This window comes from Acomys russatus, chromosome 17 (assembly GCF_903995435.1).
Source record: "Acomys russatus chromosome 17, mAcoRus1.1, whole genome shotgun sequence".
Classification (NCBI taxonomy): domain Eukaryota; kingdom Metazoa; phylum Chordata; class Mammalia; order Rodentia; family Muridae; genus Acomys; species Acomys russatus.
The window spans coordinates 6,239,765-6,262,753 of NC_067153.1; the positions used below are offsets into that span (position 1 = coordinate 6,239,765).

General features: G+C 36.6%; 1 protein-coding gene across 16 annotated transcripts in view; it reads left to right on the plus strand.

Annotated features, from left to right (window-relative positions):
* Rims2 (regulating synaptic membrane exocytosis 2) overlaps positions 1-22,989 on the plus strand; it is a 455,960-nt gene that overhangs the window by 163,637 nt on the left and 269,334 nt on the right. For 2 of the 16 annotated variants that reach the window (XM_051159518.1, XM_051159515.1), the window contains exon 1: positions 5,046-5,762. The exons of 11 other annotated variants lie outside the window; for them this stretch is intronic. In XM_051159518.1, the coding sequence (XP_051015475.1) occupies positions 5,641-5,762 (122 nt within the window). In that variant the 5' untranslated portion in view covers positions 5,046-5,640. Of the gene's footprint in view, positions 1-5,043; positions 5,763-22,989 lie in introns of those variants that run through there. 3 more of the 16 variants (XM_051159516.1, XM_051159519.1, XM_051159517.1) reach the window with 3 other exon arrangements.

Consider the following 22,989-nt stretch of genomic DNA (forward strand, 5'->3'; position numbering starts at 1 on the left):
GAGTTAGCCTGTCTTGTTGTCAAAGAATCCTTAAGATACTAAAAGTTTCTTAAATGCCATATTCTGTAGGTCTCTGAGGACTTTTGAAGATGTTTTCTGGTGTCTGTTTTCCTTTCTCACATGCTTCAGATAGTCACTGGAACAAAACCAGAGTAGTGGGAAATAGATACAGTTGCAACATTTTACACACACACACACACACACACACACACACACACACACACACGTATATTTATATATGAATCATTGGCTATAATGTATGCAGATATGAGACTGTATGCATACAGCTGTATATTTTAAGAAATGAAAAGCTCTGTTAGCATTTCTGGATTCTTGTCATGACTTTACATATTTGTGTCATCACAGCTTCTACAATTCATTGGCTATGGTTAGATGCAAGCTGAGTTATTTGCATGTAAATATTTCAATAGAAACATTTTGGTACTTTTGTTTACATTGACTTATTTCTATGTGTTTGTGTATGTTGTTCATGTGTGAATGCAGGTGTATATATGCCATGGCTCATGGATGGACGTCAGAGGAAGACTGGACCAGGTGGCAGGCTTCTCAGAAGTGCCTTTTCTCTTTGCACCATCCCATTGGCCTCACTTTGTTACTCTTAAAAATTATAAGTTAACTAGATGTTAGCGCTCAAGCTTTTGTTCTCCACTTAGGAGGCCCAGGTAGGGATATTCCATGTTTTGAGCCAGCCTGGGATGCTGTGTATTGAGTTCTTGGTTATGGGATTAGCCTTTGCTTTGGACTGGGAGGCTGTTGAGAAAAGCGAAGTAGTAGAGCTGGTGACATGGCTCAGTGGACAAGGATGCTTTCGGTCGAGCTTGGTGACTAGGTTCATTCACTGGACCCCACACAGTGAGATGAGAGCGCTGACTCCTTCAAGTTGTTTTCTATGAGTTTGCAGTGGCAAACGGATATACACACACATGTAAAACAATGAAAGCAAAATGTGCACATCTTTAAAATAACAAAATCTAACTGTGCCCTGAGTAACAGTGCCTTATCAAGTAAGAAACTTCCCCAAGTTTTGACTCTTTCATTTTGAGTTTATGTTAGTTTTCTTAATCGTTAACTAGCACCCATTGGGTGTTTGTGAACCAAAGCATACGTGGCCCTGAGTTTGTGCTTCTGATACTTTTGAAGGTAATATAAAGAGGTAAGGGTTAAGTTTGGTTTCTCCTCGTTTAGATGTTTCATGGTAACAATTAAATTGCATTCTTACAGGATTTCAGAATTGTGTTGTTGAAAAAGGGGCCTCTTGCTAATGGGCACTCATGGCTGAACAAAAGGAAGTTAGTAAGCTGTGGTATGGTTTACTGACACGGACGCTTGCAGGCCCATCTTAAGGGCTAGTAATTATCCTGTGATTATAGGGTTGTTTGTACAAACTGTTGATAAAATGTTGTATCCTGAGGTACTATAAATCTTTGCTTTTTATTGTTCTGTTTTCTTTTATGTTTTAAACATTTTTGAAGCCTTTGATCCTCATCACTAAATATTCCTCAAAAACATTGTACCAATGTAGGCTTCTACCAACAAGTATGGTAGAGTATTGCTCATTTTATGATCACATGGTCAGTATTTTGCCTATTTAATAGGTGAAAATATCTTGTTTTAATTGTCCGTGGATTGAACTTGAGGTGTTGATGGCATTTTATGTGTCTTCTTTACTTAAATTGCCTTTGCTTTCAAGTGTTTCTTAAGCATTTCTGAGTCTATTGAAAGTCCTACTGACCCTGGTTTTTCAGTGAGTTACTGAAGATCTTAGTAGAACAGCCAGTGAAAAACTAAGGCCACCTCCTCATCACTTTCACGTTATTCTACTGGACAAGATATAGATAAGGTTCTATTCTTTTGTTTTGTTATGTTTGTTTGTTTGTTTTGAGGATTTCTCTGTGTAATGGCCCTGACTGTCCTGGACTTGCCTTGTAGACCACGCTGGCCTCGAACCCACAGAGATCCGTCTGCCTCTGCCTCCCACGTGCTGGGATTAAAGGAGTGCGCCACCACCGCCCGGCTAAGGTTCTATTCTTAGTTGTAAGCCATTTATTATTTAAGTTTTCTGGAAAAGGGAAATTATAAATATTATCTGCCGCTGCCATCTGATGAATAGGACAATAGAGACATGTGTGAAAAAAACTGTAAATAGTTTTGAAGAATAAATATGATAAAAATTATACCTGAATACTCAGGAGACCGAGGCAAGCAGATTTTTGTGAGTTCGAGTCCAGTCTGATCTTCAAAGTGAGTCTAGGACAGCCAAGGCTACACAGAGAAACCCTGTCTCAAAAAACAAAACCAACCAACCAACCAAACAAACAAAAAACTCAAACCAAACCAGAACAAAACAAGAAAATTATACCAGAATGTAATTGTTAAATTCTTTTTATCAGTAATTGCATCCAAAGTTGTTTATAGTGAGATTTCTAAATACATTGTATTGTAGAGTTTATTAAATACATTATGTACATTATATATTTTTAACTCAATAATAACTCTGGGAGATGAGTGACAGTGCTAGTTTTGACTTAAAATAATCATATATGAAATATCTAACATAAACATCCTGGAGTATTATAGCTAATAAGGACTCAGCTAGTGCTTACACTCTAGCTCTTGACTATAGATTCTGTACTTTCTCTTCTTCTATTGCTTGTTAACTTGCAGTATAACAAAAACATGGAGAAAATGTCTTAAACATTCTTTGCAACACTTGAGACCATGACCAGTTACAAAGTTCATTAAGTTACAATGTTGACATGATGTGATACCATGTGGGAAGTTGAAACAAGCAAGCAAGCAAGCAAGCAAACAAACAAACAAACAAACATAGATATACCAGAAAGTCAAGCCCCTTGTGATTTTCTATCCCATCTATGGGTGTAGATAAAAAATTAGCAATTTAATAAAATGTGAATATTTATTCAACAAATGTTTATGGAACACTGAATCTGTACCGGGCACTATGCTAAATGATTAAAATAGAATGCAAGACACACTTGAATGGAGCCAGGAATGAAGCCTTTTCAAAAAAATTTTAAGGTAACTATATGGATTTCACTTTCTCCAATAACGCAAAGAGTAAGTGGGGTTATAAGGAGAATGCATAATGGAGGATATACTCTAAATCAGAAGTCTTCCTTTGATGTTTGACTCACTAAGGATTAGTAGGGAGAAGGGAAAGGTAGTAATGAGGAGTCAGGGCTTGGAGGTACCACTTAGGGATGTTGGGAATATAAGAACAAAGGGGTCAGGGTTGGAGTTAGTAGTGTGTGTGTGGTACGGAGAGAGTTTAACAGATCTCTGAGGATGGCAGTAACTTTTCAAACTCTTATTATGACCTCCTTTTGGATCCAGTTTTGAGACACAGACAAATATTTTTGTTTCATAGTCATACAAATTAGCAGACTTGTTTCAAAATGCTTTAATTATTTATAAAAATTAAGCCTACCTAAAGAACAGTTATTTAGAAATTTTTATCACAGACATTGTTAGCCATGAAATTAAGTAAAAAATAACAATCTTACAAATATGCACTTTGTGAAAATTGACCATTTTAAGGTGAAAATTATCAAACTATGATCAGAGGATAAAAATGCAAAACATGTAGGGTTTCTTCTGATTGAGGTAAATAGAAGCAACGCACTTAAAATTACTGTGTATTAAGATTTATTGATGCTTCAGCTCCACAAGGAGATCAATGGAGCCACAAATCTTGCTACAGATTACGATGCACCAAGCAAGGACCATCCATGGTGAGGAGATAGACCTTTGCTCAGAGGTAGTCGGTGGGCAGCACAGTCTCCTTGTGGGTCCCATAATATGGGGAGTAGGGACCACTTCTGACACGGACTCTGGCCTCCTCATGTTGATCACTTCCCCATGGCAGGGCGGCCTTGCCAGGCCACAGAGGAAGAGGCTACATGTAGTCCAGATGAGACTTGCTAAGCTGAGGTCAGAGGTTAGGGGAGGAGGGCTCCCCTTTCTGAGAACTAGGGGAGGGAGGGAGAGGGTGTGCAGGAGGAAGGGAGGGATCAGGAGGCCAAGAGGGAGGGAGCTACAACTGGGATTAAAGTGAACAAAATAAAAATTAAAAATTAAAAAAAGATTTAGAGACGTTTTCTCATGCTGAAATATCTGTGGTTAGGTCACTGGGTAATAGCTTTCCTGCTCATCAGTAGGAAGCTGTTTGTGTATAGTAAGTTTTGTGTATGTGCTAATGACTGTGTGTAAATATACAGAAAATAGGAAGGAGCACATGAAATGGACAAAGTGAAAACTCTTATTCCAAATGATTTTTAATAATCTGTGTAGTCATTAAAACCCTAGTTTCCACTCTCTATAAAATAGTAGCATAATTAACATTTATAATATTTTCTAAATAAGAACAATATTTAGAAGCCTCTTTCAAACAGAAAATGTACTTTATGAATGACTGTATGTGTTTGACAAATAGATTGTCATCACCCATAAAATAGGAAATGATTATATCAAAATTTGGGGATACTTAGTTTAGATCAAACTTGTAAGGGAGTATCTTAGATAAATGTCCCCATATGCAGACCAACCTAGGATTTTATCTGAGACACAGTTAGTCACAAAAGATGGATGCCATGGGAGGGTAGTCTAAGACCATTGTTGGAACCTTCAGGAAACAGCCTCTTGTCAAAATGCTGTGACTACCATGACTAGAATAAATTAAGAATGAGTAATGAAATATATCTGATCATGGTTACTTATTTTTAACTTATGGGAAGCATTTTATGTAATATGTGCCATTTAGTTGGATTTTAATTGAGATGATTAAAATATTTTTAATAGTTACATAACCCACTATATATAGTCACTATATATGGCCTTTAGAAAGAGACCAGAACGATTATTCACTTCTCGTTAAAAATAATTTAAGACATGTTGAATGAGGAATTAATATAACCACGTACACATTTTCCAAATGTACTGCACTGTAGAAGTACAGCATTAATGATGTAGGTGGTAGAAGCCTGTTGTCTGTCATATTTTTATTTCTTCGTGACACTGAAAGGAGAACGGAGCACTTATTTTTAGTGTTTTGGTCCTATGCAGTAGCTTGAAGAGATACATTTTGTGGCTGGAGTCATTCATTTTTCAGAAAAGAGAAAGAGGCTGGAAAAATGCACACTTTCTCTTCTTTCCCAGTAGCAGCATTGAGAAGATACCTTGTCCCATTTTTATTACTTGTGAGATTTTATTGCTGGCAGCCAGATGTGCAGAAACTCCTGACGACAGCATATATTCATTGCGTGTTTTTAATAGGCTTAGAGAAATACGAGTCGAGTGCATGGAAGCTGCTCAGGCTCACACTTCAGCCGGGGATGCCCAAAAGCTCACTGCTGTTTAGAATTCTTGCTACAGTCAGGAGAAGCCGAAAGCTGCACGAGTGCTGAATCTCCTACGACTGAATTAGAAGAATAATGACTGTACAATTAACTATCAACCTCTGCTCATTTAAGCACAGTTTTTACAGAGCTCAGGAGAAATATGGAACTTGATTGGCATGTTTTTATTTGATGGTGCCTGCGAATAGATGACTTTTAAAGACAGGTGGTAAGGAAAAATAAGAGGAGGACAAAAAGAAGGAAAATGCAATTTGAGACATTGCGCCAGGTCTGCAATTCTGTTTTATCTCATTTCCATGGGGTTTTTTCATCCCCACCAAATATTTTACAGAATGAGCTTTTTGGACAAACGCTGAACAATGCAAGGTGAGTAAAGCTGAACTATGCTTTTTCTAATATTATTTTCAGAGTAGCAATCTTGGATGCCTATGACATTGTTTGCCTTGGGGTATTACTAATATATGGGTGCTATTTTTTTTTTAAAACCAAACAGCATTTTACATAGCATTTTAAATTTGATTTTTAAGGAAAAATCTCTTATTTTGGGGGCATATGAAGCATATTAATGTAAGTAGATTGACCTCTGAAGCACAATACAGGCACCAACCAGGCTATTTCACTGTCTCTTTCCTAATAAATAACATGATTAACTTAAAATGTTTTTCCTGCAATCACAATTGTGATGGCATTTCACACAGAAGCACGGGGCTGTATAATCATGTGTGCTTGTTGAAAATGTGAATTAGCAATCATGCATGTTCTTGTAAATCATCCAGAAGATGGTTTCTGGACGAAGGCATTTCTCTATGCAGGGTCGATCAATAACCACTCTTTAATAAGCTGTGTGAGGACCTGCAGACAGCGCTTTGCATTAGGTCGGCGGCTCTGGAGGGTCTTCATGGTGCATTTCTATTGCTCCTTCAGCGGATCCTTTTTGTGTGTGGTGAAGGTTGTTCAGTGGTGAACATATGTTCTGGATGGTTTGTCTGGCTTTCACTGACGGAGGTATTCTCCTGGAGAGAGCTTTAAAATGCAGTTTTATCACTCGGTCCTTCTCTCGTTTAAGTTGTTCAGCTTTTGAGAATCTCTCCTGTTTTACTCCAATAATAATAATAAAAATACCCCATTTATTTAAAATATAGATGGGAAAGGACCCAGCAGATGTTACAGCACAATGCCTGAAAATGTTTAGAAATTGATAGGGGACCTAATAGCGCTAGAATACTGAATGGTTCTGTTGCTCTGTGCCTTTCAGGGTCTCTGGATACTGTGAGGCAGGCTGTTTTAGAGATTAAAGAAAAACCCTCGTTATACAATATGTATCTTAATACAGCAGGTGAAAAGGAGGCCCTTAGATTTTTGTTTTGTCATTTAAAAAATTTCAAGGTGGCAAATACATTTATGACTTTTTGTATATAGAGATTTTTTTTTTCTTAGCGAATGGACTATTTTTTCATATTTCACTCTCAGACCAATCTAAGGAATGACATTGGGTGAAACGCTGGGGCATTCTACAATAGGCTCTTTAGATTTTAAGGCATGATTTTCTTCTTTAGCAGCATATCTTGTTAATTTATCATAAAATTTCATATGTTATGTTAATCTTAAAATAAAAGTAGCGTATGCCTTCCTTCAAATTTCTATGATCAAGCTACCAGAGTTTTCGACTGAGTATTCATCTTTTATAAGTCATGTCTTTGGTCCTCCTTCTTTACATGGGGAGTTTCTGTGTGCTCGGCACATGCTCACTGTAGGAGCACCAGCTAGTATATGCTAGTATAGGAGACAGAGCTCTGAAGTAAATGTCGGCAGGGTATCCCAGTTACTCTGTCATTGCCCTGGCCTTAAATTTGTTTTGTTATTGTTGACATGCTTATAATTTCAGTGCTCTTACTAAATTCTGGTATTTAATTTTGGTACAACTAAGCAATACGTTGTGAAGTTTCTAATGCTTCCATAAACCAATCTTGTTTAATTTTTCCTGAAGACACTAATCAGTAATGAATTTATTCTGCTTTAGAAAACAAATCATGCCTGTATATGTTCTTGGTGTCTAATTCTTAAAAATATGTGGCATTATTTTTACAAACTGCTCTTCTAGTCTTCAGACCTAATCAACTACTTGGCATATTTTTGTGATCAAGTAAAACTATTTGTGCAGATAGTTATTTTGGAAGAATGGAGAATGTAAAATATGTATATGAATTCCCAATTTATGTAAACACATTTAAAATTTTGGGTTGTGTTTTGTGTTTAGATTAGATAAATTGTTCTTTGAAGTTTATTTATTCTGCTTAAATTCTCTTAAAAAAGAATACTAGTGCCTGGAGAAGAACAAAAACCCATGTTATTAGAATTTTATCCTTCACAAACTTCATGGAGGGCGGAGCTGAAATGCCACAGGAAGATGCAGTCTTAGAGTGGAGTCTCCCCGGGTCTGGACGCTGGTGGTTGGAGACTCTGAGTTACATAATTCACTTCAGTTTTGCTTGGTCTACTTGTTTTCATTAGTTGGTTGGAATAGTCAATATTTATGCCGAGATATTAATTATAATCCTTGAAGTGACAGGAAAATAAAATGGTAGATTTGGCCAAGTAATTTTATCCTGAGTTGCTTTTTAGGAGAAATTGCTAGAATACAGTCCGTCACTTGTGGGAGATCCATTATTAAGAGGATACTCTACCAAGCAGTCTTGAGATTAGGACTTTTCTTAGGTAAGCAGTCATATTTGCAAGCGTGCAGCTGGACTTTTGCCAAGCTGTAGATAGCAGGGAAATTAATTTCTATGCCATATTAGCAACAAAAGGTGCAAAGCTGGAAATCTTTTTTTAATGTGCTCTGAAAACACTGCCAAGCTCAACGTGTCAAAGAAAGACTTCGTGTATGCCAGTAATATTGTCCACCTCATAAACCATTGAGCTGGCATGGATATGGGCTGCTATTCTGTTTAGCTTATGATGCATGCATATTTATTAATGAGAATTATTAGATTATGCAGACTAGCTTTCGTTTGGAGGGCATATAGCATGGCTGTTGTGCTTTAGGTCTGTAGACCATTCTAGAACATGAAGGAGATGGCAACGTACACTCTGTTCTGCAGCTACCGTGAACCAGCTAGTGATCCAGCAGTGAAAACTGAAAAGTGCCTACATCCTAATAAATCCTTTTCATAGGTTTTGATGAAATGCTACTTTAAATTCTTGTCGCCAAGTCTTCTCATTGTAAGCTCATTTTCCTTCAAATTTAATTATTCAACCAGGACACAGAGATGATTACCTATATCATCAGTAAACAAGTCTTCAAGTATTGAATTCATCGTTAAATCTGATATATTTAATTTTGGTGATCCTGGCTTTGGAAGCAAGGTTAAACATGTTTGGACTCCAGAAACTGTATGTCTATCAGAGGACACTGCATCGAGTTAATAGTTGCTTGGGCAGCAATCAAATGAACATAACAATGGCTTTTTTTTTTTGTAATGAAATTTATACAATAGTGTTCTTAATATTTTAAAGTTTTTTTCTCTGTTGGGTTTTAGCATTGTCATAGTGAAGAAATCTATATTGTCCTTTAGATGTAATTATATTTTGGTCATTAAATGTGTGACAGTTTGTTGTCCAATCTGACCATGTGGGGCACAATAAAACTAGAACTTATTCAGGAAATACACTATAAATATTTTTCTCTTCTTTATATAGATTACAATGGGATATATAGAATTTCATTCTTAAAACTAAGACTAAAGACAAAATTTAGCACACTAAGGACTTGTTTTTGTTGGCATTTCTGATGATAAGGAGAGGAACTGTATGGTCTACTTTGCCCAGAGTTGACCCAGTGTTTGCCGGTTGTCCTACTTTGATTCTTATTACTGTTGCTTTTTACTCTCAAAAGTGTTGACTTGGTAGTAAATGATAGGACCACTACTTATAAAAAATTAATTATAAATCTTAAATTAGCCTAATGCAAATATATTATTTCTATTGAAACATTACAACAGTTCTAAATAGTATATCTATCTATCTATCTATCTATCTATCTATCTATCTATCTATCTATCTATCTCATGATTTTAGAAAATAAATGTTTGTTTAGGCTGGTAGTACTTTTGGTCAGAAATATTTAATCCTTTACATACCATTTACTGTTACTTTGGTTTATTATGAAATGACTAATTTGTGTTCACGAATTTTGGCCCAGGCACTTGTTATTCATGCCTGACACTGAGAGAGCAGTATGCTTTCTTTTCAGAGCTTAAAGGATGCAATCTGCACAGTGTATGCATTGTTCGGTTTGGCATGATCACATCATAATTTTTACTTTCTGGACTGTCTGAATTAGAAGGCCTAAAGAATTGAATTCATCATGAAATTTAATTGTTAATTTTTTTGTGATCCTGGCTTTGAAAGTAGAATGAAATATGTTTAGATTCCAGACACTATGTACTATAGTAGGCACTGCATTGAGTTAGCAGCTGACACAGTTTATGTACATATTTAAACTTTATTAAGTATATCTAATCATTATTATAGTCATGGAGGATTATCTTTATGATATCTGTGTTTGATTTCTGAGAAAAATGACTTGATGCAGGTATGCATATCAGTGATACATTTCTAGCATATTTATTATGGTTCTTGATTGGATACTATAATTAGCATAGATGCTTAATATTTAAGTGCTTTCTTCGATGACATAATTTTTAAAAAGCAACTGCTTTTGGTGTTAACTGATAGGGTAATACTAAAATTTTTCTTATCAACTTTCATATCATAATCTTCAAAAACTAAGCTAATTAATACTAACTTTACAAATGTTGATGCTATTTGATGCTAAGTAAAACTCTGATTTCGTGTCTGCTGTGCTCCTCTGAGACGTCTTCCTATGCAGTGACGAATTACTCACAAAAGCTTATGCCCTCTCGAAGGTCAGTCCTTGAAGGCATATGCAATTTGAATTTTGATTTGGAAATTTGAGAAGTTCTATGTGTTCTTAAAACTTGGGTGAATATTCCCCTCAGAGATCTTGCAGTTGCAGTGCTATTAAATGTGAGCACTCCTCACATTTGCCCCGTGCTCCTAAGGCCACACTCTCACAGAGGAGACACTTCTTTTCTTTTCTTACCTCAATCTTTTTTATCATGTTTCTTATTAACATATACATTTATATTATTACACAAGGCTAAACTAACTAAATACAGCAGGAAGAACCACGAGACAATCAGGAATTATATAAATGTTACATTCATAGTGATTTGGATATTTGTATTTGGCAAACTTGAAGTAAACATCTCTCCTATCTTGTTGTGTCTAAATTTTTGAATGGAGATTAATATCTATCATATCTCATTTCTTTTTAAAATATTTATTTATTCTTATGTATATGAGTTTCTATCTGCATGTACACCGGCATGCCAGAAGAGGGCATCAAGTCACATTATAGATGGTTGTGAGATGGATGTGGGTGCTGGGAATTGAACTCAGGACCTCTGGAAGAGCAGGCAGTGCTCTTAACCACTGAGCCATCTCTCCAGCTCCTTCATATCTCATTTCTATTAACTTAAAAAAATCTATCTTGATCTAAAAATACCTTAAACCCCTAACCTGCTAAGCTTAATTGACAGATTAAATTATCCGGTCTTCAAACCCATCAGAGACTTGAGAAGGGATAAAACTTAAATACTTGAGTGAGCCCGGAGTGCAGGTTAGCAGCTTTCTTAAGGTGTAATTCAAATCATCTCTGCTTTATAAAGTGAGGCACAAGAATTACGTTGAGGCATAAAAAACAGCTTGAAACTTTTCTAGTCCACCACTGTTGTATTACTCGAGAGCAAACTCAAGACTTAGGATCAATTATATTCACTTAAACTTTAACATCTTTTTATGACTTTTGAAATATTAGAGATATAATTAGTGGAAAATGGCAAAGAGGGCTTCCATATTTAAATAAACATTGATTTGTCCTTGACTTTCTTTTTTAAAAAATATATTTTATTAATTTATTCATATTACATCTAAATTGTTATCCCATCCCTTGTATCCTCCCATTCCTCCCTCCCTCCCATTTTCCCCTTACTCCCCTCCCCTATGACTGTGACTGAGGGGGACCTCCTCCCCCTGTATATGCTCATAGGGTATTAAGTCTCTTCTTGGTAGCCTGCTATCCTTCCTCTGAGTGCCACAAGGCCTCCCCATGTGGGGGACGTGGTCAAATATGGGGCACGAGAGTTCGTGTGGAAGTCAGACCCCACTCTCCACTCAACAGTGGAGAATGTCCTGTCCATTGGGTAGATCTGTGTAGGGGTTCAAAGTTTACTGCACGTAATGACCTTGGCTGGTGCCATAGTTTGAGCAGGACCCCTGGGCCCAGATCCGCCCGTCATAATGTTCTTCTTGTAGGTTTCTAGGACCCTCTGGATCCTTCTATTTCCCCATTCTCCCGTGCTTCTCTCACCTAGAGTCCTAATAGGATGTCCTCCCCTCTGTTCCACTTTCCTGGTAAGTGAAGACTTTCATGGGACATGCCCCTTGGGCTAGTGTCCAGATATAAGTGAGTATATACCATTTGACTCTTTCTGCTTCTGGGTTAACTCACTCATTATGATCATTTCTAGTTCAATCCATTTGTCCACAAACTTCAGGAACTCCTTGTTTTTAATAGCTGACTAGTATTCCATAGTGTAAATGTACCACAGTTTCTTTATCCACTCTTCTACTGAGGGACACTGTCCTTGACTTTCTATTGCATGTTGTAGCATTATGGTTGGGTAGTGTTGACTTGTATTTCTGTTTAGCCTCTGCTATCTATGTGTGTATGCCTACTGTAAAACCAACATACGTGTCCTTATAAAAGGACATTTTATACAGTTGGAATTAAAAATTATATTTATTATATTGCCTGTTTCCCTTATGAACACAGCAAACTCTTACAGAAATGTTAGTCTGGAAAGATAGGTTTATGATACTAAAACTGGAATTTGTAGATTATAGGAAAACTATATAGTTAGCTTTATAATGATAGACCATTTTACAAAGTGATTATACACGTAAGCTTCCACTGACATTGTTTGAGTTTGTGTGGTCTCACACGCTGTCTTAATTACTTTACACATTTCTGAGATAAAAATACTTTGACAAAAGCCACTAAAGGGGAGCCTTTCCTTGGCTTATAGTTGCAAAGGTTATGTGGTCTTGTCAGGTGGGGAAGGGATGTTGAGCAGAACAGATGCTGCCAGATCACATTGGGTGCACCTTCGGACGCTGAGAAGAAAGCAAGATGCCATGCCAGGCTGCAAAACCCCAGGCTCACCCCGGGAGAAATATTTTGTCCAGTATGACTCCAACTCTTAAGGATTCCACAACAGCACTGCCAGCTGGGGACCACATGTTCAGAGTCAGAAATCTTGGGGCACCTTTCACACTCGAAGGCAGAATGCTTCCAACACACTGGACAATAGCATTTGTTATTCAGCCAGGTATATTTTCTTATGATGCTGATTCTGAAGGAACAGTGTCCTTCGTGATATTAGTTATGAAGAGTTTGTTCATTTTAATGAGTTCTTAATGGTATTTCCTTTTGATGCATTTTTATTTGCCTCATGATTAACCATGCAAGCAACTTCTCGTGCAGCTCCACTTGTATATGCTTCTCTGTGGGGTATTTGTGGGGTATGTGCCCTTTTCTTTCCTGCAGTCTTACTTCTGTAGGCTTTTAAAATGTATTTGTCAAATCCTAAGTAAAAAATAATATTGTGTTTATATTATGTTAGCCTGAAGGTTAGATTTTTCAGATTAGATGAGTCAGAGTTTTTATTTCTATATTGTGAGGTGGTGGGGATGAGATAAATGTTTTCATAGATGTATAGTCAATTGTTGAAAAGACTTGACGTCATGCTTCCTACTGGATTGCTTTGAGTTAAAGCCAACATATAGAAAATTAGATCATTGTATAAATGAACTCCTTTTTTCCCATTTGGTTATTTATGTATAAATAAAATTTATGTGGCACTCTAATCTTTATAGTAGACTGGGAGCAGGTAGCGTGTCTAACACTTTAATTCTTTTCATGATAAGTTGGCACCTTTATACAAGTGTATCTGTATTTAACTCAGAGTCGGCCTTACATTGCTGTATAGACCTCGTCCCCAACACAGTTTATCTACTTTCATGTCATATATATCTTTATATTATTTAAATATAGATTCCTCATGTTAGAGGAAACTGGTAATATTTTTCTCTCAGTGTAGGCTATTTTGATTAACATGATAACCCATAGTTCCATGGATTTACCTGAAAATACTATACTTTCATTTTTTCTGATGAAATAAAATACCATTGTATAGATATATCATGTTTTCATTTAATTATGTAATATTTAACATGAGTATGTGTGTGAATGTGGCTGCACAGGTGTGGCAGCACATGTCTTGGAGGTCAGAGGCAAGCCACCTTTTTTGAGACAGTGTCTTTTATTGTTTGATACGATGTATTCCAGCTTAGCTGTCCTGTGAGCTTCCAGGAATTCTCCTGTCTCTACTTCCCATTTAACAGCAGTAGCTCTGGGATTACATATATGCTGCTTTTGTGTAGGTTATAGGGATTCAAAACCAGGTCTTGAGGATTAAGTGGCAAGTGCTTTATCTAATAAACTATGTTTTCCTTATCATCTATTGACAGCCGTGTAAGGCGGATCCCACATCTTGGCTATTGTGAATTGTGCACGGTGACCTTGGGTGTGCAAGTGTCTGTATGATACACTGGCATATTCTTTCAAGTGTATTCCGAGAAGTGGTGTTGTTGAGTAGTTAGGCTTTTAGGGGGCTGTATGTATCTCTTGTGTTTGAGTGTCTTCATATGGAGGCCAGAGGCTGATGATGCTAAGTTTCTTCCTCAGTTGTGAGGTAGTCTCTCTTTGAACTTGGACATTCTGACTTGACTACATTGGCTGGCCTGTTGGCATCCTCTTGGTTTAGCATCCCACAGCAGCAAACATTTAAGGACTCAGACAAGTTTCCGCTGGTGAAACTTTCAAATAGATTTCGGCCCTAAGTGGAGATAGGGATCTAGTTTTATTATTTTACATGTAGATATCCAGTTTCCCTGGCGTCGTTTGTTGAAGTGGCTTTATTTACGTTGATGTGTGGTTTTGGCAGCCTCGTTGAAAACCATGTTGTTATGGCTGTGTGGGTTTCTTTCTGCGTCTTTTGTTCTGTCGCTGTATCTGTTTTTATGTCCATTCTATGCTGTTTTCCTTACTAAAATTCTGTAGCATAATTTGAAGTCGGGTCCTGTGGTACTTCCTGTGTTGTTCTTACGGTGACATAGTCTTGATCTTGTGTCTGGTGGGCCTAGAAAATTCACTTACTAGTTGTAACAGTTGTTTTGTAGATTGGTTGCGTTTCATTCATAAACTCACCTCAACCAAATGGAGACCATTTTAGTTCTTATTCAATGTTTGCACTCTTCCCTGGGTTTACAGTCCATAATATATATCAAAAACAAGGGTTTGAAATGTGTGCAGTAATGGTGTTGTCCCTACACTTGACTTTAAATATTTTTGAGGATTTGCTTAAAATACCATGAATTGATTTCTATCAGGTAGTGCAGTAAGTGTCTGAAACAGGCGTGTCAGAATGAATCCAGCAGGACTAAAAGCGCTGCTTCTGAGTGTTGCTGACTAGTTATGGGGATTCTTTGAGGAACTGGGTTTGAGTCATTGCACTGTTGACCTTTGTGAATTAAAATTCACTGGTCTAGTTTTTTGATGTAAAAACATGAACTTTCAGTTGGTCTCTGTGTTCTTCACTTTTGTGTGTCAGGTGTTTATTTTAACTTAAAGCTGCATCTTGAGCCTTTGTAAATTGGCTTGCTTTATTTAAACTGGGCAGTTGAAATACATGTGATTTTTGTGTGATAAAAATGCGAACAAAAGTTGTTAAAGTCTCCTACTTTAGTAACAACTTTAAAAAAATCATGAATAAGTTTGCATTTGTGAAATGTGTTTTTCTGTGGCTGTTGAAATTGTATGCTAGTTCCCCTTAGTTTGTTAAGAATGTGAATCATGTTAGGTTTATTTTTAATTAAACCAACATGGCATTTCTGGGTAAAATCCCACTTGATAATAGTATGGTATTCATTATGTATTGCTGCTTGATACTTTCTATGAGTTTTGATAAGCATTGCTTACATCTGTGTTTATGAAAGATCTTTTATAGTTTTTCATATATTGAACATAACATCTTTTGCAAGTTTTCCCATTAAGGTTATCCAGATAATCAGACATCACTTTCAAAAATAATTTTAACAGTGTTTGCCTTTTCGAAAAGTAATTCTTTTATTTTTGTGTGAGTGTTTTACCTGCATGCACATGTATGTCTAGTGTCTTGGAGGCCAGGAGACTGAGTTGTGGCTTTTGGGACTAGCCAGGGTGGCTGTGTTCTACCAGCATGTGAGAGCCTCTGCTGCAGCAGCAAGTCCCTGAACGCCGGGCGGCCTCTCCAACCTGAGAGGGTATTCTGTTCTTACAAAGAAGAGTTTTTAGGATTTTAGTCTTATTTAGTGAATTTAGATTTTTTTTCTTTAGATGTTTGTTTCACTTTTTTTTTTTCTGTTTTAAAAGTTGGGTGGCAGCCTGGTGCACTGACGCATGCTTGTACTCTCAGCACTCAGGAGGCAGAGGCAGGCGGATCTCTGTGAGTTCGAGGCCAGCCTGGTCTAAAAAGTGAGTCCAGGACAGCCAAGGCTACATAGAGAAATCCTGTCTGGAAGAAACCAAGACTAAAGCCAAACCAAACCAAAAAAGTTAGTTGGCTATTTTTTAGAATTCCTTTTCCCATCTGTTTGCTTACTGCAGTTATATTACCATTAGATTGTGTTGGTTGTACTTTTGCAAATGGCTTAGTGTTTGTGTCACATCATTGAGTGTAAAACGTATAAACCTTCCAACAATGTAAACCATGTTCTCTTTCCTTCTACCTTCTAGACTTCAGTTTTTCTCCTCTACATAGTATATGATTTCATGACAGTGTTGCAAATTTTCCTCTTAGAAGACTTTGTAGTATTTTATAACTATTCACATGTTTCTCATTTCAATAGTTTCTTTTTGTAGACTCTTCAACATGGAGAACTTTTTAGGATTTCTTGAAATGTAGATTACCTCTCTATTCTTATAAAAATTAGTATTCATTCCTTGTGGTTATTTTCACTGCATGTAGAGCATCGGGTGGACAGATATTTTATTTTCAAATAGAAGTTCTGTTCCTTAAGTGGTCTTCATAGTTCCCGATGGATAGGCAAGTGGTCCACCATGAATAGAAGTGGTACTTTATTGTTATTTTGTACTCATTTTTTTTCTCGACTGCTTCCAAACAAAGCCTGTTGTCAATCTCTTGTCTTCAGTCAGTTTCTTTTGACCTCTTACACATGTCTCATAGTGCTCACACTGATGGAATTTGTGAATGTGATGCTGTCCTCTAATTTGATGCTTTTTTGGCTACTGTCTTTGTTTTTTTTTTAAGTCTTCCTCTGACTGTCTAGCTACTTGTATTTTAGAGCTTTTGTAGATTATTTTTACAGGTTTTTGTAATGTTTCATTTGATGCCTCTACTTGGTGTTTTTAAATTGAAAACATTTTTTTTCATATAATATATTCCTGTTGTGGCTTTCCTTCTCCCCACTCCTCAAAGATCTTACCCACCTCCTTGCCCTCCTGACTCCACTCCTTTCTGTCTCTCAGAAACACGTTTAAGATTGATTTATTTACCATTGAGATGTAACAAGAATAAATTAATAAAAAAAGAAAAAAAGATTGATTTATTTTTATCAATTCTTTTATAATTAACAGAATAAAAAGCTTAGTGAGTTTTTAATTTCGGATATTTCACTTTTTCTAAAATCACCATTTCCATTCTTTTTCCATAGTTACTATTTCTTTTTTGAGATGTCTTACCGTTTTAGTCATTCTATGCCCCTAACCTTTATTTCTTTCAACATTGTTCATATAGTCACTTGAAACATCCTTTTCTGGTGATTTTAATATTCATCTTACATCTCAGTCAGGTTTTACTGGTGACTTTTTAATGTATTAATTATGTTTTGAATTGTAGTTTGTACATATGGAATTGTATTTTGTACATGAAAATATTTTATCTGTTTTCCCGGAGTATAGTTCAGTGGAGGATGCTGAGCTTTTACCACAAACTGTGATTTTCTTAAGGTCACAGTAGCTGAAATGTTAGAATTTTAGTTGTAACTTTGTTATAATTGTAAACAAATGTCTAATTAGACAGAATGAAAAGAAAAAGCCAGGAATATTTATTCATTACATTCTAATGAGACTGCTTCAAATTCACTGGTTTTTTCCTTCCTTCCTTCCTTCCTTCCTTCCTTCCTTCCTTCCTTCCTTCCTTCCTTCCTTTTTTCTCTTTTGAGTCAAGGTCTCAGATAGCATACACTGGTTTAAATTAAACCCATGCAGCTGAACACGGGTTTGACCCCATATTGACCCAGGGCTTTGTACACGCTCAGCAAGCGCTCTGTCAGCTGCGCTGCATCCCCAGTCCTTCAAGCATATGTTGTACAGGAAGTTTTAGAGGAAACTTCATGACGTTTATAATTAGAATGAGTAGGCTAAAGATGAAAATCTAGTTTTTAGAACAATGTGTGCTAAAATATGAGAACTATCTGTAATTATGAACAGTCTTAATTTTTACAAAAAATTCTCACACTATGTTTTTTGTAATCTATCTTTCGAACAATTAATTATTTAACTTTTGTAATCTGAACATTGCTTTTTTGTGTGTCCCTCTATGGCAATACCTCAGTTTCAAAAGGAAATGTCGTGATCATAAGAACAGGACAGGCTGCATTTTCTAGAGAAACTGAACAGCTTGTTCTAAGAACTATTTACACAAAATGTAAATCTGAAGATGGAAATACATTGAAACTTGAAGCAGTGCGTGCTTTAAAAATGTCATCATATTGTCCATGAAGCACATGCAACAAAGGACATGGTCATGCCTGCCCTTTGCTGTGGGCACTGGCGCAAACACCAGGGGCCACGGCTTGACTTGGCAGCATAATTATTATCTAGGATTCTTTATTTGCTTATGCATCTTACAATTTCTACTTAGTTTTTCATGTTCATTAGTGCAAAGGCTATTTCATAAAATATTGCCAATGTATTACTGACTCATTTTCTATTTTATAACAACAGATTGCTACAGATTTAATGAGCTAGGCATTAATTCATTGTCTTGCAATTTTATAATCAGAAGCCCAGTTGGACTCAGCTGAATTCAAAGGATAGAGTAGCCATCTGGAAGATTCCGGGAGGACTTTTATTTCAGACTTACTTCAGATAGTTAGCAGCACTTAGCTGTTTTCAGCTGTCAAATGAAGCTGTTTCCTGAGGGGTTGTTGAGGCAAGGGTGTTTCTTAGCTTTAGAGGTTTCTTGTGTTACTGGCCTGGGTGTATGGTTCCTTCTTTTTTATTTTTTATTTTATTTTATTAAACATTTTAATTTTTTTACAGTTACACATATATACAATAAACTACCTAAAGCAAGAAGAACCATGACAACAATCAGGAATTATATAACTGTTACATTCTTAGTGTTTTGGCTATTTGTATTTGACAGCCTTGAAGAAAACATCTTTTCTATCTTGGTGTGTCTAAATTTCTTGAATGTAAATCAATCTCTATCACATCTTGTCATTATCAACTTAAAACATCTATCTAGACCTAAGCACGTTCTTAACCCCTAAACAACTAAGCTTCATTGTACCTGGTTTTTAATCCCATCAGAGACTTGAGAAGGAATAAACTTGATTACTTGAGTATGCTGGGAGTGCACGTTAGTAGCTTCCCAAATGAGAAGATGACAGAGACAGTTTGCTACATGAGCAGTCACCCAAAACTCTCTATAATGTTGGAGCATCTTCTTCAGTCTTCTGGCCCAATATATTTGTGAAGTAGGGACTATTGAAGACTTGCTTACCCTGTCTTGGCAGAATTTGGGCGTCAACTCTGCCTGCATCTAAGCTTGCCTTTTTTTTTTTTTTTAAAGGCAGAATTCTTTCTGTGGTAGAAACGAGCACATTTTCCCAGTGGCTTGTTTGCCACATTTGAAGCCATCTCCATAGGGAGGTTCTTTGATGCTCATCATCCTCTTTGAGGAAGGTTGGGTGTTGCCAGGAGTTAACCTGTCACATTGTCAGTGAATCTTTAGAATAATAAAAACATTTTACATGGCATATTCTGCACGTCTCTGAGGTTTTTGAAGACCTTATCTACCTATCCGTACTTATCTTTCTATAGAATCATATATATCTGCCTTCCCTAAGCTGTACATTTTTGTGATAAAAGTAGACTAGTAATTGACATGACCTTGATTTGATCAACTAACAATTAACTTGTATAACATATATCTTAAACAGCCTGCAAAGCACTTTAAAAGTATTGGAAGTTTACCTTGTATTATAATTGAGTTATATGTGCACAATGCCTCATATTAGAGAAGATATATATATATGTATATGTAATGTGTGTGAAGAACAATCTCACATTTGAATTCTATACCACTGTATTTAGAACTAAACTTATTTTGCATCTATATACAAAATTCTCTACCAGTGAATTAAAAATAACCTTGTGGGTGACAATTGAGGCATTAAGTTGAAGAGTAGATTCACTAATCTGCTTTTTGTTTTAACTTCTCTATATATTTCTATATTTTCCTTTCTTTCTTTTTGACCCCTTTCTCCAAACCTAAGAATGTAAGATAAAGGGAAAGAGAGACATCACGGGGTCCAACCTTGTTTTCTCTCTAAATAAGACCAATATTAACCTGTAACCAACTCCCATTGATAACAACCCTTCATAGCCCAGGAAAGCAACCAAAATCCTACCCAACCCCTCTTAAAGGAAATGGGCATTGTTCTCTTAAGGTTTCTTCTTGCTGATTTAGGACTAATAATATATTTGTAGGGGCCCAATAAAATTAGGGAAATAGTTAAACAAGCTAGGAATAGAATTTGTGGTCCGGTTTCTAAATGTTGAGAAATTCCAGGCCTTATTAGAGTCCTGTGTGGGACACTCTGAAATGCTGGACCAATTGGGATTGGAAACTTTCTTTGAAAGTGTCCTGGGAGCTGTCTTGTTCTGATGAGGAGCAGCGATTGAGGTGCTCGGTGCTGGAACATCAAGGATACAGGATGCGAGTGTCCAGTATGCTGAGAGGAATGAATCCTGTCAGGTCTGATCCAATGTCAATGTCCAGTTCTTTTGTTCTGAAAACATATAATTTCTCACAAGCATTATACAATCCTAAAATTATAAGTGTATAAAGTATGTGTGTATGATGCACAGAAAATTAAGGCTGATTTTCTGCTCTTTGTATGAGCAAAAAAAAAAAAAAAAAAAAAAAAAAAAAAAAGATATCTGTAAGTCTTCATACCATATGAAGAATTACATATAATAATAATTCATAGGGCTTTGGTTCCTTCCTTTAAAAATATTTTATTAATTTATTCATATTACATCTCAATTGTTAGCCCATCTCTTGTATCCTCCCATTTCTCCCTCTCTCCCGCTTTCCCCCTACTCCCCTACCCTATGTCTGTGACTGAGGGGGACCTCCTCCCTCTGTATATGCTCATAGGGTATCAAGTCTCTTCTTGGTAGCCTGCTATCCATCCTCTGAGTGCCACCAGGCCTCCCCATCAAGGGGACGTGGTCAAATATGAGGCACCAGAGTTCGTGTGAAAGTCAGTCCCCACTCTCCACTCAACAGTGGAGAATGTCTTGTCCATCGGCTAGATCTGGGTAGGGGTTCTAAGTTTACTGCATATATTGTCCTTGGCTGGTGCCATAGTTGTTTGAACAGGACCCCTGGGCCCAGATCCGCCCGCCATAATGTTTTACTTGTATGTTTCTAGGACCCTCTGGATCCTTCTATTTCCCCATCTCCCATGCTTCTCTCACCTAGAGTCCCAATAGGGTGTCTTCCCCTCTGTTCTACTTTCCTGGTAAGTGAAGACTTTCATGGGACATGCCCCTTGGGCTAGTGTCCAGATAAAAGTGAGTATATACCATTTGACTCTTTCTGCTTCTGGGTTAACTCACTCATTATGATCATTTCTAGCTCAATCCATTTGTCCACAAACTTCAGGAATTCCTTGTTTTTAATGGCTGAGTAGTATTCCATAGTGTAAATGCACCACCGTTTCTTTATCCATTCTTCTACTGAGGTACACTTAGGTTGTTTCCATGTTCTGACTATTATGAATAAGGCTGCTATAACATGGTTGAGCGTATGTCCCTGTTGTGTGGTGGAGCATCTTCTGGGTATATTCCAAGGAGTGGAATAGCTGGGTCTTGAGGAAGCCCTATTCCCAGTTTTCTGAGACAGCGCCAGATAGATTTCCAAAGTGGCTGTACTAGTTTGCATTCCCCCCAGCAATGAAGGAGTGTTCCTCTTGGTTCCTTCCTTTTTCAAAGTCATTAAAGGATGGCGTGTCCAGTCCTTATGTTCAGCATATTTTTATTTGTTTTTATGCTACTAACAAGAACACATTTTGTACTGTTCAAGGAACCCTGTAATTAAGTTGGACTAACTTGTTAAGTTTCTTTCGATGAATTCACAGTGTATCAATTAATAGCTTTAAAACACATGTTAAAACGTTTCTGTCACTCAAGTGACACATGTAGTCGTAATGATGTTGTCATACTGAAGTGCTGTGATTTTGTGTTGAAAATTAGAATGGATGGTAAAACATTTTCAGAAAATTTCTTCAAAACAGCATAAGAAGAAATATTTACATTGAAATAAAATACATTGGTAACATAAAAACTGGATGCTTAGACTAATAGATTTTAATATTATATTTAATCACAATTTTGTATGTTCATGTTCAACAAAATAGTTTGATATCTTCCTCCACCCTGTGTGTGTATGAGACGGGGGTGTGGAGGGAGGGGAGAGAAGATATAGGAGGGGAGAGGAGAGAGGGAGAAAGACTAGATCCCAGAATTTTCATTAGAGTGAGTTACATGGGCATATATGAGGTTTGTTTTGGAGTTTGTTTGTTTTTTATTCCTTTTTGCATTCTGGATAATAATTCTTTATAACACAGATTTGTTTACTATCGTTTATATTATGTTTACCTTAACTAATCAATTGTAAATTAGCAGATTATAGTTTTATGTACTAATTTTCAGTAGAAATAGGTAACTTCACTTGAAAGTAATCTAGTTATTCATGTCAGACTTGACTAGGATCTTTTAGGCAAATTTTTGTATTTTTATTAAACAACTTCTTCCTTAATCTATCTATCTATCTATCTATCTATCTATCTATCTATCTATCTATCTATATTTATTTATTTATGTCTTTTTTCTGGCAGTGGGGACACAAGAGATTTTCCATATAGCTTTAGCCATCCTGGACCTTGATCTGTAGACCAAGCTGGGCTCAAATTCTGGCTCCCAGGTGGTGGGATTACAGGCGTGCACTTTCACCACGTGGCTAAATGTCTAATAATGAAATTACTCCTTCACCTGACACGTGCTATCTCCACTATTATAGACATTTAG